We start from the raw sequence: 14,662 nt of genomic DNA on the forward strand, positions 1-14,662 counted from the left end.
CACTTTTAGTCATTGTGCAAATGTACAGTTTATAAGGTTGGAAACCTGCAGTCAGCTGAGACTGAAGAAGTCACCTGGATGAGTGACGAAATGTTTCTCCCAGTGAAAACGCTACGTCCAGATGAACAGAATCAACTTTTTGGGATTTCCTTACTTGGATGGTTGAGCATGCAAGGCATTTCATACCTGGCATTAAAACACTGGACACAGTGTCCACCAGTGTTAACAGAAATATGTCTATTACAATTTCCATCTGCACAGACTAAATGTCAGAGTGCAACATGAGTTGAATTTAGCTACCCGGCATATGGCTAAGTAAATTTAGGGTTAGGCTAACCCTAACCATAGACATTGTTTGACAACGAAAAATCTAAAATGTTGATGTGATTGGCACTGGGCTGCTTTTTGTAATTCAAAGGGACAGAGATGAGTGACCTGTAAAACCTCAGGTGACTGTGTTATGCCTGTCTCAGTAATTCCCTCTCAACATCAGTAAAAGGTCTGACTGCCACTGCTTAATATGAAAAATAAGGTATGCAGAAGTAGACCCACTTCAAAGTTCCACTGTGTAACTGATAGTTAGTTAAATAACCTCCCCAGTACCTGCTTGTGTTTATGTGTTATTCTGTTTTGCAATGTGGTATAATCTGCAAGTGTGTTTGTGTGTGTGTGTGTTGATGCAAGCTCTTTGCGGCTGCATTATACAGTCTGACAGAATTACCAACAAAGTTGTGAGCATTCACGCTGCTAAATACAATACTAAACCCCACAATCACAAACTTTATTTTTAGAGCTTTCTAGATTTGTAATCCTTTGTGAGGTTGCCCATTACCTTTTCAAGAAACCAGTGAATAATTCCTGGCAACACAATGTATCTTAGTTCTCTAGAGGAACAATCGTGACCCAAGCTGAGGAGACAAATGTGGAGACAAATCACCGTTTTAAAACCATTATGCAAAGATAGAGGTCAGCTCATAGCCAAACCCACTGTGGACACATGCCATTCATTTCTGGTTAATCAACTTGAAGATTAGTAGTAAAGAAAATACTGAAACATCAGTAGGCTAAACAGGTGCATTTTGAAGTATTGCAGCATTATTACATTAGATGCAATTTTCTAGATGTAGATATTCCACATAGCTTTGTGTGCTGGCTCACTTTTATCAACAGGAACAGACCTTAAATAAGGACTGGCCAATCAGCTCCGTAGTCAGGATGGTCCTATCACCCCCCGGTAGGACTATAGATAACCAGTATTGTTGGGTGGCAGAGGAGGCTGTAGCAAGAAGGACCTGATGCTTAGCAGTTTGATGACAGTCATTTTTATTTGCAATGCTTTCTGCTCTTTAATCTACATGCAACTTTTAAGCTGTCCCCTACAGCTCACTCACACCACACAGCTCTCTCCTCCAGGCCCGGCGGCTACTGAAATAGGTAAGGTGTAGTTAGTGTGATGAATAACAGGTGAACCCACTGCTCAGAGGGTGAAAGGGCAGACCAGGAGGTAATAACGAACGGAGTCAGCCATCCACTGGATTTTCTCCAACTGGTGCCCCAGATGCTGTACCTCCCTCCATCCAACTGCACTTGTCTTCAGGTTGACTGTAAGCCCCATCTGCCTGAGGGACTCCAGGACCACAGCCACCCACTGCATATGCTCCACTCAGGTGTCACAGTGGATGAATAGAATAGAATAGCTTTATTGTCATTATATGACATAATGAAATCACAATTGCATGTCCCTTTAAAAATCCATATGAACCCTCACCCTCCCCCCTCCCAAAAAAAATGTAAAAGTAAGATGGCTGATGATGATCAAATCACCCAGATAGGCACCAGCATATGCACTGTGTGGATGCTGCACCCAGTCCATGAAGTGCTGGAAAGTGGCTGGGGCTCCAAACAAGCCGAACAAGTGTGATGAATTGATACAAATCATACAGAGTAGAGAAGGTCATCTTTTCCTTGGGCTGTGGAGGCAAGGAAATCTGTCATTATCCCACAGTTAAATCTAGTGTTGCGAAAAGGCGAGCAGTGCTAACTGGTCCAGGAGCTCATCGACCTGGGGCATTGGGTAGGCGTCAAACTTTAATAGGGTGCTCTACGAGATTGGTACTTGTAGGGGCTAGAACACATCTGCAAAATGCTGTTGCAATTGTTTAATAATAATGGATTGGATTTATATAGCGCTTTTCAAGGCACCCAAAGCGCTTTACAATGCCACTATTCATTCACTCTCACATTCACACACTGCTACGGTTGTAGCCACAGCTGCCCTGGGGCAGACTGACAGAAGCGAGGGTGCCATATCGCGCCATCGGCCCCTCTGGCCAACACCAGTAGGCGGTAGGTGAAGTGTCTTGCCCAAGGACACAACGACCAGGACAGAGAGCACGAGGATCGAACTGGCGACCTTGCGGTTACAGATACGCTTCCCAACCCCCTGAGCCACGGTCGCCCATGGCATGGTTTGACATGGTCATCGCAATAGCGTCACAAGACCGCTCCATTGGAAAATCCTCCAGGGAATTATCAGAACTGGTGGGTTCTCCCATGAAGGCCCCGCTGTTTCCTCCTCCCCAGAGTCAGCGTTAGATGACCTCACATCACTGCTGAGCACAGCAACAGACCCTGCATGTCCCTACTGGCCACATTCGCACTGCCCCATTAACCTACTGAACTCGTTCCAATCGGTTCCAAAATTCAAAGGGTGCATCAGGCTTGAGCTAACTACAGCCTTCAGTCTATGTGTTGTGCCTGACATAATTAATTTCAACCGGTCCCATGGGATATTTATGAATGTCCACATGCACACACCTAACCACCACCCACTCTGCCTCCAGTAATGCCCCTGGACTAACTAGGGTTTGGTGGACCACAAGGCCACCAAGGCCTGGCATATACTCCCTTGGCACCTTACCAGTATGCAGTCTGTCTCTCTTGGGACCGGAGGACGGTGTCAGAAGGAACATCTGTCCCACCTCCATTACTGGGCAATCCTGGCAAATGTGTCCTGTCATGAAATCTTTTCCTCAGGGGCGGGACTGGTCGACTTCCACTGGCCACAGCTACTCTCGGGACTGCCCCAGCTGCACCACCAAGTGATCTTCAGCTAGGGTCACGGCAGTTTCAAGGCTCGCTGGCCAGTGATAGCCGACCCACTCCGCTCTGCTGAGAGCCCCTTCACGAACTGTTCATGCACTACCACATCCAGCAGTCACACCTCTTTCAGCATGGGGTTGGGCTGCAGCCTGCAGTGTGTGGCATCGTGCAGCCACCCGGCGTAGGTGAGGGGCCTGTCTCCCAACCCCAGATGTTCTCAAACGAGGCCCTTGCCTGGGTGGAGAGGCTGAGGGTGGCCACCTGGGCCTCGCCTGACAGCAGCTGCATCTAATGTCTGTCACTCGGCCTGGACCCGCAGTTTATTCAGCACCACCTCCAGCTCCTGGTGCATCACTGCCAACTCTCCCACCATCTGTGCCAATGCCTCCACTGCCCGGACTGGCTGCTGATCCATCATACTGAGCTGGGTTTCGGCACAACTGTAGCAAGAAGGACCCGATGCTTGGGAGTTTGATGTCAGTGATTTTTATTTACAATGAAGCACACGCAGCTTTGCAGCTGCCCTCTCCAGCTTACACACACCATACAGCTCCCTTCTCTGAGCCCTGGCGACTACCGAAATAGAGAAGGCATAGTTAGTGTAATGGATAAAGCTGTGCCAGCCAGCCTTCCCTGGCACTGTCCCCAGAGCCCGCTGTTCCACCCCTCCCCTGCAGCTGAACCACAAACCACACCCTGCTGTAGAGGTTAACGTGTAGCCATTAGTGTAGCACTATCCACACTCCATAAAGCCACATTGTGCTTTATGGAGTGTGGAGAAAAGAAATAAATAAAATACGAGCACATGTATGTGAGAGAGGAACACAAACAGTGGGAGTTTATTTCTCATTTCCAGCATGAAGTTTACTCATCGACATGCAACAATGAAAGACTTAGCTGACCATAATTAGGTAGCATACCTGGATAAATAACAGCTAAAACTGTACTCAATTATAAGATGTTTATGGTGCTTTATTTTTTTGTACCTTAAGTTCTAACAACTTGTCCAGATGCCTCACTGGTTTGTTCTGCACTCTTCACTGTGCCCTCCCCACACCCTCACATTTGAACTAAAGAGCATGTTCCTAGCATGATCACATTATGGTCTAATAAAAAAACAACAAAAAACCCCAAAACAACAATTAGAAAGATTCTCCTATTTTCCAAATTGATAATGACGATGGATGCCCACAAATGGATCCAACACAAAAGTGCAAGCTTGTACACGGCTAGACACGTGTTTGTTGCAAGTGTCAATATTTGTGGAAATACAACATGAAATTCTAGAGAGGCAGATTTAATTCATTATGAATCCGAATGAAATGATGCTACTAATTTAACCTGTGGAAATGGGCTAAACATCACCTTGATTGTTGAGCTACTGCTGATCACTTGGCTATTGTCAGCCTCCCTGAGCTCATTGTCCATCTCTTCTATTCATAAAAAGGGCCACTATCCAGTGCTGTGTGCTATGCACTTTAAACAGTATATGACCTCAGTGCACCATCTTCCTATAGGTTTGTTAGAAAGGGGAGCAGTTTTCATGAAAGTTCTGCTTGTGTCTTTTTAAAAAATATAATTTTGTGTAGTGCAATACCCAGACCTAGTCCACACGGGTGACATTTCCTGCTGAGCTAGATTTCACAGATAATAAGTGGGATTTTACAGGAACTCCTGTTTGAACTTTGGACTAAGTCAGCTTGAATTTAATATTCGTGCATAGCTACAATACTTTCACATAAGGAAGATTACAAATGTGCTTCATGAGCGTAGACAAGCCGAATCAAGTCAAAACCAAACTAGAGACAAGGGCAAAAGATTAGCATGACTGGGAAACTGAGGAAAAGCTACGTTTGTCTTACATGCAAAGTCTTGCTGTTAAGTATCAGCTACAAACAGCTTATCAGAGCTGCTCAGTTAGCTGTGTCAAAAGAGCACATTAAAGCTGTCTCCATTCCTCTTGGCTGTATGTTCTGTTCAGCTTGGGTGCTGCTTGCACTGTTACAGTACCTGTTATTTCTAATACTGCTGTCTTAATCTATCAAAACAGTGTTGCCAAGGAAACAGTCTACATTTCGCAGTAAAAAAAAACCCCACAGTCGATGCTTAGGACACGCAGTACATATTGAGTCACGGAATCACATGAACAGGGACTTCTTTATTCATTTATTATGTTAGTGATTTCATTGTAAATGCTTAGAGACGCATCACATTTCTGACAAGCAGCATCTGCATTAAGCGCAGTCTAAACTATCAACTGCAGCAATTCACTATTCCTCAGCCATTACAGCAGAATGAGTGTTGAGCTGCACTGGAAGTGAAGTCTGTGCGTGGGTGAGAAGCACTGCTGCTGCTGACTGCAGCTGGTTCTTTCCTCGCATTCTCTTTTTTTAGCCAAACTGCTCATTTGTGTGTCTTTGACGTCACACACATACAGAGAGAGAGAGAGATATTTAGCTCAGCAGATCTGTTCAGCCTCTTTCCCTGTGTGATTCATATATAATTAGTCAGAGTAGCAGTACATTTCTCCTGCTGTCTGTCTCTGTTATTGTCTTTCAAATTCTCACACTCTGGTCTTAAATGTGAAGGTGGTAAACACAAGTTTCATGCAGCGCCACACTACATCTACACTGGCCAGCCATAATATTAAAACCACCTACCTAATATTGTGTAGCTCCCGCTTGCGCCACCAAAAGATTTGTTGACAACATTTGGGGCACACATTCTGGATGTCCTCTGACCTCTGGCACAGGGACATTGGTGGGTGTCACCAGGTCAGTGCTTTGAACTCTAAGTCATGTGCACATTTCCTTGATACAGCAGGCGCTTGTGCAATGCAGAGGTATGCTGGGTCTGCACACCCCTACTTCAGATGTCATCGCATTTTAATGCAACAATCAATGTTATTCACTTTGCCTGAGACATTTTGGTGCTATATCTTTCCTTAACATAGTGTTATTATCAGTTCAGGCCCAGGTTAATAATGACCACCTCCGGTGCTGTTGGCCAACAATGTGCTGGTGGAAACTGTCCTACTGTTGGCTAAAGACTAAGGTTGAATGAATGAAGTGGTAGAGAGTAGTAGAGAGAGTCCCAAGGGCAGAGAGAGTGGTAATTGGAGCAGATTCCAATGAACTTGTTAAAATGAAGTAGTTAAAATGTAACCCAGTTAATGTAGTTGAAATGAATAGAGGTCTGAGGAGGTGTTTGGAAGGTATAGTGTTAATAAGAGAGATGCTAGGGACAGATGGTATTGGATTTTGTAAATATTGTGGAGATGACTGTGGTGAACACTTACAGAAGAGGGATGAACAGAGGGTGGTGCACGAAGGTAAATTACAGCTGCAAGAGTTAGGAGACCGCAAGGTCGTGTCAGGGGAGAATGTAGGTGTGCAACATCAGATGGTAGACTTTAGGATGACTTTGGACATCACGAAGAGGAAGAAAGTAAAGGTAGAATCAAGGATGAAATGGTGGAAGTCAAAGAAAGAAGAATGTTTCACAGAGTTCAGGGAGGAGTTGAGACCGACTCTGGGTGGTAGGGAAGAGTTATCAGAAACTAAACAGGTCGGGGAAGTCTGTTTCGTACATCCTCTGGACAGAAGAATGAGGACAAGGAGATTTAGTGGAGGAATGAGGAAGTACAAGAAAGTATTCAAAGGAAGAGGTTAGCAAAGAAAACGTGGGATATTAAGGAAGCTGAAGAAAGTACAAAGGAGTACTGAAAGGCTAGGTGTACGGCAAAGAAAGAGGTAACAAAGGCAAAGAAAATGGTTTATGTTGAGTTGTATGTGAGACTGAGTATTAAATAAGGACAAAAGGACTTGTTTCGACTGGCTAGGCCAGGAGTGTCAAACTCCAGTCCCCAAGGGCCGGTGTCCTGAAACTTTTACGTGTGTCCCAGCTGAATAAAATTAGTAGATCATGAGCAAGACCTACTCATGTTACAGCAGCTCATGAGTGATGAACATGGTGCTAGAGAGGTACATTTTTCCAAACACTTACATTTATTTAAATTTACTTGAACAGGGTTAGGGGTTGCCACCTCAGCATGCAGTCAAGTTCTACTGCATCCTCAGCACTTTTAAAACAATATTACAAACCATTGTTAATATTTTGATTTCAGAAAGATTCTTTCTTTTTTGTAAATTTGCATATTTTGCCCAGTTATTTTTTTGTGTTACAGTTTCTTCTCAGTGAGCAAGCAGGCCCTCAGGTCAGGCACATACAAACACACATGCACTTAAAGGCACATATACACTCTGTTATGTTATGCATTAGCACACTTCTGTGTTGACAGATGCGTGGTTTGGCCAAAGAGAAATGCCAGACCAGTCTCTACACATATTGTCCCATGTTGATTACCCAACAGACTGTACTACTGCAGTGAGAGAAATCTGTATGGATGATGTGTGTTAGAGAGAGATATAAAAAGGAAATGCTATCCATCAGTGTAGTACAACTGTGTTTTTGGTCAATATGTTTTGTTCTTTATTGTATTAAATGTTGTTCTGCATGCTAGCTTGGTTTCATGTACCATCAGGACAGTTTAGTTAGTCAGTGTAGTGGCTGGGACTTGAACAGCAGTGGAGCAGATCCTCCTAACACTGTTCTTTGTCCTCTTGGTGTGGTCATCAGGTACCTCAGGATGAATGGAGCAGCTTCTCTCCTCTAGGGAAGGAAGATGACATCCCCTGTCGGAGGATGAGAAGCGGCAGCTATGTGAAAGCCATGGCTGAGGATGACAGCGGAGATTCTGATGGAAGTCCCAAGCCCTCTCCCAAGATCCAAGCTCGGCGGGCCAGCTACCTGAAAGCCACACAGCCATCACTGACTGAGATGACCACTCTACAGTAAGCCCCTCCATTCCTCATTGGTTTATGGGTGACATACTATAAGAAACAGAAGGACCTGTACTTGCAAAGGCTTCCATTAGTAAGAGTTGCACATAGTGAGAACAAGAAATTGTCGAATTTCACCTGAAAATTAAGAACAAATTGTGGTAATGATAAAGCATCTTGCTTCGAAAGCACGGGTGTCAAACTCCAGCCCTCGAGGGCCGGTGTGCTAAAACTTTTAACTGTGTCCCGGCTGCGACACACCTGAATAAAATTAGTAGGTCATTAGCAAAACTCTATAGAACTTGACTGCATGCTGAGGTGGCAATTCAGCCATTCACTTACAATTACTTAAATTCGCTTGAGTAGAGTTAGGGGTTGCCCTCGAGGACTGGAGTTTGACACCCCTGGAAAAAGGTAAAACAAACAAAGAGACAAAAAATGTTAGGAGTGGGGAAGAGTATTTTTAAGCAGCTTAGGAGTTTCTTAAGTAGAGTTCAGGTTGCACCCCTCAAGGACAGCAGCTTATACCCCAGATGTGTCTATAGTTTGTGATGGTGATTTCCTAGACAATTGTTTCTCTACAAGGGCACACCTGTTCCAATCATTTAATTCAATAAAATGTTTACAAAACTCCAAATACGAAGTGTCTTGATGCATGCTCAACCATCCAAGTAAGGAAATCCACAAAAGTTGGTTCTGTTTATCTGGATGTAGCGTTTTCAGTGGGAGAAACGTCTTGTCACTCATCCAAGTGACTTCTTCTGTCTCAGCTGACTGCAGGTTTCCCCAACCTTTTAAACAACATATTTGCATAATGACTGAAACTCGCACTACTGGCAAACAGCTGTGAAGTGAACGTGGCATGTCTGTTATTGCCAGATGGGCTGGCCTGAGTATTTCAGAAACTACTGGGATAGAGTTTACAAAGAATGATCCAAAATTGAAACTATCCAGTGAGCACCATGGTTTGCTCATGGCCTGTTGAAAACTGTTTCTGCATCAGTAATATGTCTTCTTTGTCTGTTAATCATGTGAAACTGCACATGATTATTTGCAGCTAGCGGCTTGTTAATGCTCTCCATCAAATCCAAAAACAGCATGTTGATATATGAAGATCATAAAGGCTCCAAAATTGATCAGATTATATTTTAAATATTAGTTCAGTTCTCTTGTAAACCCCAGCTGTCGATTGTAAGTTTAGAGTGTTTATTAAGATAAAAATAAAAGCGTTCCAACATCTCACCTGTTTGTTTTTATTCAGGCATACATGTAAACTATTTTTATTAAGAGAGAGATGAAGCTTGTGTTTCTGTCATGTAGTGATTATGCTCAACTGTATGAAGCTTATTAGACATTATGAAACAGGTGATAACAGTGCTTAAGATACTTTTTGAAATTTCTTTCTTAAAGAAATCTACTACATCATGTGTAATTTTTCTTATATCATCTGTCATTTTGTATTGCAAATAAATTGCATAATATTAGCTTAGGGTGACTGGCTTGGAGGGAAAGTTAGGCTGTGATGGTTTGAAAGTATGCTGAGAAGGGATAGTTGATAAAAATGCTGAAAATGGAGCTGCTAGGCAGGAGTCAAAGACAGAGACTACACAGATAGACGGATGCAGTGAAGGAGGACATGCAGAGCGTTGGTTTGACAGAAGAGGATGTTGGGGATGGGTGAGATGGAGGCAGATCATCTGCCAAAGCCACGTCTAAAGGGAGTGGCATGATGGTGGTTTAGACAATGAAGATTATTCCAAGGTGGTTTGAGATATTTATTCACGCATACGTCTTCTCTTTCCCATGCTACAGAGTCAGACAAAGACACAGCTTTTCTACCTTTACATTTATACCTGTTGGTTCTCCGCATCTGATGCCACATATGGTTATATTTAAGAGAGCCTCCTCTTGCTGGGGGTCTCCTGACCTCGACTCCCCTCAGACCTGCTGTCTCCTTTCCAAAAATATTCCAAGTCGCAGGGTCCACATATGTCTCACATGCTCCCCTATCCTAACCTTGACATGTGTACGTTAGGCTCAGTTCTATTTACAGAAAACAAAGATTTCTTAAGCCTCTAAACGTGTCCAAAGACAGAAGTTTGTTATGTGTCCATTGGTATGTGCTTGTCTCTCGTGTGCGTCTCCCTAAGGCCTGTGTCTATATCGTGTGTTTGCATGCTTACACCTATATGAGGTTATCTGTGTACATAGGTGTGTGTATCTAGTGTAGTTGGTGAAAGGAAACAAGTCAACCTATAACAGTCAGACATTGTATATAACACCTGTGTTTGCAGGATTTCAGCTGAGCACTCCCCCAAACTGCAGATCAGGAGCCACAGTTACCTGCGTGCGGTGAGTGAGGTTTCAATCAATAGAAGCCTGGACACCCTGGACCCCAAAACCCTCCTCGACCCCAAATCACTGCTGTCCTCACCCCAATACCGCTCACGCAATGAAAGCTACATGAGAGCCATGAGCACCATCAGTCAGGTTGGTTGGCATCACTGCTGTCTTTATATTTACTGTATACCCTATTCAGTCATTTCACATCAAACAGTTTTGATGTCAAACCATCAAAGACTCATCTTTGAAGGTTGACACATCCTAATTCCATTACTGTATACCATTGCGGTTTCCTAGGATCTCACTGTTGCTGTTACAAAAACATCACGGACACGTGGACATATTTTTCCACTGGCTGACTTTTCATAGGTTCAAAAGTTGTCTTGAGCAATAGTTCTTCAGGCTTTCTGGAGATCTTTTAATGTTTATCATTGGACATTGTCTGCTTTTTCACTCGTTTATACTCAAATAGTTCAAACAAAACAAGGCACCTAACCCAAGAGATGAACTGATGTTTTGTCTAAACTTAGCAAAGAATCTGTGTTTTTGTATCATTAGGCACTTGGTGTCAAGACTGGCTACATGGCCGACAGGAGTAGGACCCAAATGCAGTACTCGAAATGAGAGTGTGAAAAAGTACCCGACAGCTCTAGGGATTCTGCAGATGATCCATGTTTTATTTCCCCTTGCAGTTGATGCACACATGCTTGCACACACACATGTGCGCACACATACATGTCTTTCATGTTGCTTCCATTGTTTCCTTTTCAGCATACTTCAGCCTGCTGTTTCTGCAACTCTCCTCTGCTTCTGGTTCACATCTTCACGAAAGTTAGCAAACTGCCATTTCCCACCAAGAGTCATGCTCATAGTTCACAAACTGTATATCATGTTAAGGATCTAATACCCTAAATTTTCTTTAGAGCCCCATCGTTAAACCTTGAAGGAGTATCTTTTGCCATGGATGTCAAATGCACCATATGGTGGGAAGATTCCCTACCCAGTGGTAGCATGTGGTAAAAGACCCATTGCTCCACAAGCAATGGTGATCACAGTCATCATTAGGTCCTAAACCCACACCTAACCTCCCAGAGGTTAGATGTTTCCTTTAGAGGAAAGGAAAACAGATTTTTTTTATTGCTATAGTTTTGATGTAAATCGGTTAACATGGTTATTTTGGTTTTTGTGATTAACTAGTTTAAGACTTTAGACTAGGTTATGGTTGGGTTCGTCACAAGTGATGACTTAGATCTCACATGGTTAAACAGTAATGGTGTTAAACATCCAATCAATCGCTGCACCCATGGCAACTGTTCTACTGATTGCACTGCCATTTAAAAGTGGCAGCAAATAAACTTTTCTGCAGGATCAACAATACTACCCTGAACCATGCGATACTTTAATAATTTCAGTGATTTGAAATTGATTTGTATAGAGGTTTCCTCATTGTCCTCTAAATCTAAACTCTAAATTATTCCCTCTGTTTGTCCTTTTCTTCATTTGATTTCCATCAGCTGAGTGAGGTGGAAGTAAATGGGCAGATTGAGCAGGTGTGTGAGCAGGTGTACAGTGAGATGCAGTCTCAGGCCATGGAGGCTGCCATGGACAGCATGGACACCATGGACACACTGCCTATGCCGGGATGCTTCCGGATGCGGAGCCACAGCTATGTAAGAGCGATTGACCAGGGCTGTGGGGAGGAGGAAGGAGAAGGAGGGAGACCACTGCTTCTGTTACCGTCCTCCCCACCACGTACATCTGCAACCACCGTCAGGACCATCCAGAGCAGCACGGGTAGGGAATTTTTTACCTTTTTTTTTCCATACAAGGGACCACTGGGAGAAAACCCTACAGTCCTTGGCTTTGAGCCTTTATGTTAATGAAAAAGTGTGAATCTCTTTGTACTGTTTGTTGAAATCTGTTGTGATATGATTTAATCACTTCAAATGCTGCTGAAGAGTAAATATCACTCATAAAGGGAAAATGGATGCTGAAGAATTGCTTTAAGGTCAGTGGTGTCTTGTGGTGAAGCTTTGAAGTGCATCACTGAGGTGACCTTTGTTTGACCAAGGTAATATATTTTCCCATTTTCACAAAAATCCTGGCTTGGAGGAAACTAGAGGGAATTTTGTGCAGCGTTGAAAATTGTTCTGCATTGCTGTGGAAGTGTCACACAATTTACTTATTGTTATTTTTTTTGCTATCACAAAAATATAAAAGATTTTGATTTCAAGACTGGTAGAAAAAATAGCTAATAGGATTTATTTTGTAATCAGTCTGTTGTGGTTAGTTATGTGGGGTGACATGCTGGCAAGGCAGACAACTTAATAGCTTTATTGTGGTCTTTTATTTGTCAACCTCACTGTAGCTTCTAGTACAAGGGTGTTACTTTAAAAAAGTAATTAATTACTATTTACTTAATCAATATTGTATTTAAAATACTTATCTAATTACTGTGTCTGAAAAGTAACTTAATTACTCAATAAGTAATTTAACTAAATGTAGGGGGTCATATGATTGTTGGGTTTTTCTCTGTATCTATGAAGCGCCTTGAGGCGACTTTTGTTGTGATTTGGTGCTATATAAATAAAATTGAATTGAACTGAATTAACTGCAATGTTCAAATAAGTTCTTTTAAAAGCAAAACATGATTTAACATGAAGGTAACATGAGCAGAGAGTACAAACATGCTGAGGGATTGTCTGTGTTAGTTGAGTGAGACGGTCCAAAACTAATGTGTACACTTATGTCTGCATTTTGATTTTGTTACATACGAACAAAATGATAGCAGAAGTGCTGCCACGTGTGTGGGCAGAAAGAGAGGACCGATGTGTTTTCAGTTTGGTAGTTCAATGAAAGACTTCAGTTAGTTAAGAGTAAGGCAAAAACAATGCGTTCACGTTTGCAGTTTTGTCTTGTTATACAATATTTGAAATAAAAACAAACAAACAAAGAAAACACTACATTTTTGGAAATGTTTGTGATTGTTTTCTTGTTTGTTTGGGTTTTTTGTACTACTTGAACACTGAAGTAGCCCTCACATGAGATGACAGTGCCAGCAGTGGCCCACAGTTCATTTAAGTTTGAGACCCCTGGTCTAGGAGGTCCTAACAGTTTACACACTGTGTGTTTGTTGTGTTTGTTTGGACATGAAAAAGTCCAAAGCAGACAGAGATTGGAGAGTTTAGTTTCACTTCCAGCATTAGCGCCCTTTCCCCTACTGTCACTAAATTTCATTAAATAATTATTAGGCATTGTTCCATGTAACTCTTAAGTGTTTTGCAAAAACACAAATAAACAAACAAATTAATAGTCCTCTCATTTCAAAGAGGGGATGTTCATAACATTGATCAATGACAAAGCATTTATGTGGGGCTGCTGCTGATCAATATTAAAAAGCTGGTGGGGGGGCGATGATACTCCCATGTAACAGACCTTCAGCCTGATTTTCAGCATACAGGGTTTATGGAGACATCTTTGGGCCTGAAACACGGCTTCAGTTGGGGAAAATGTGGGCATCTGAAAACCCCACGTATAGACCGCTGAACCCACAGAAGCAACTGCAGACTTCTGGGAATGTTAATGCTTGAGAAGAGGCAGGTAGTCTACTCCCAACCATGATTTTAGAGCTTATCGAACTGACAGATAAATATGTTATTAATGCAATAATTCAAAAAAATTTAACTAAATAATTCAAAATCTGCGAAGACTGTGAGGTTGCCCATCCCAAACAAAAATGCCATTCTTATTTTTTTTCTTTGGAAAAATAAAGTTTTGTCCACTATTATGGTCATTTATGTAAAAGATTCTGGTAAGTACATTTTATAACAGCTTTCCTAGAAATTCTGGGATTGGAGGGATTTTTCCCAGATCCATGAGCAGCCAAAGTTCATATATTTAGGTTTAGAGAAGCCAAAGACTTAGTGCCAGCCCTTTTTGATTTTGAGCCTAACATTATAGATGTGAGCAAATGTGTTTAATGTTTTGGAGAAGTACAACAATTTTTACACAAACCTTTACTAGAAGTTTGTTTTAGTTTAGGTTAATAAACATTTAAAAGTTTTTTTTAAATAAAAACCTTCTTAGTTTGCTGAGGTTTTCATTGTTTCTCATTGTTTTGTTTTTTTATAAACAAGTGTTTTTAAATTGGGTTTTTCTACCGGTGTGCTGTTCAGTAAAATTAAAAAGTAAAGTAACATTTTAACAAGCATTCATTTTCTTGAATAAACTGATGGTTTGATAATGATTTGTTTACATAGTTAGAGCAACTTTTCTTGAAAAAGCTTATTATGATCATCTTGGTAGTTATGAAGGGGCACAGAAGCTTCTTAGGGGTGTACAGAATGATACATGTAATAAGTTAAACGTGGAAATGG

The 14,662-nt window shown here is 42.1% G+C and overlaps 2 protein-coding genes across 2 annotated transcripts in view; one reads left to right on the top strand and one right to left on the bottom strand.

Moving 5' to 3' along the window:
• The window catches only part of LOC309694163 (disks large-associated protein 1-like), a 160,339-nt gene that overhangs the window by 94,297 nt on the left and 51,380 nt on the right, over nt 1–14,662 (top strand). Inside the window, exons 3-5 of the mRNA XM_082513995.1 lie at nt 7,741–7,955; nt 10,238–10,433; nt 11,801–12,080. Of these exons, the coding sequence (XP_082370121.1) occupies nt 7,741–7,955; nt 10,238–10,433; nt 11,801–12,080 (691 nt within the window). The remainder of the gene's footprint in view (nt 1–7,740; nt 7,956–10,237; nt 10,434–11,800; nt 12,081–14,662) is intronic.
• Nucleotides 1–14,662, bottom strand: part of LOC309694714 (uncharacterized protein) — a gene marked incomplete at its 3' end in the record, with an annotated part of 515,021 nt that overhangs the window by 30,151 nt on the left and 470,208 nt on the right. The window lies entirely within an intron of this gene.

This window comes from Aulonocara stuartgranti (genome assembly GCF_965226115.1).
Source record: "Aulonocara stuartgranti genome assembly, chromosome: 18".
In the NCBI taxonomy this organism is placed as follows: Eukaryota; Metazoa; Chordata; class Actinopteri; order Cichliformes; family Cichlidae; genus Aulonocara; species Aulonocara stuartgranti.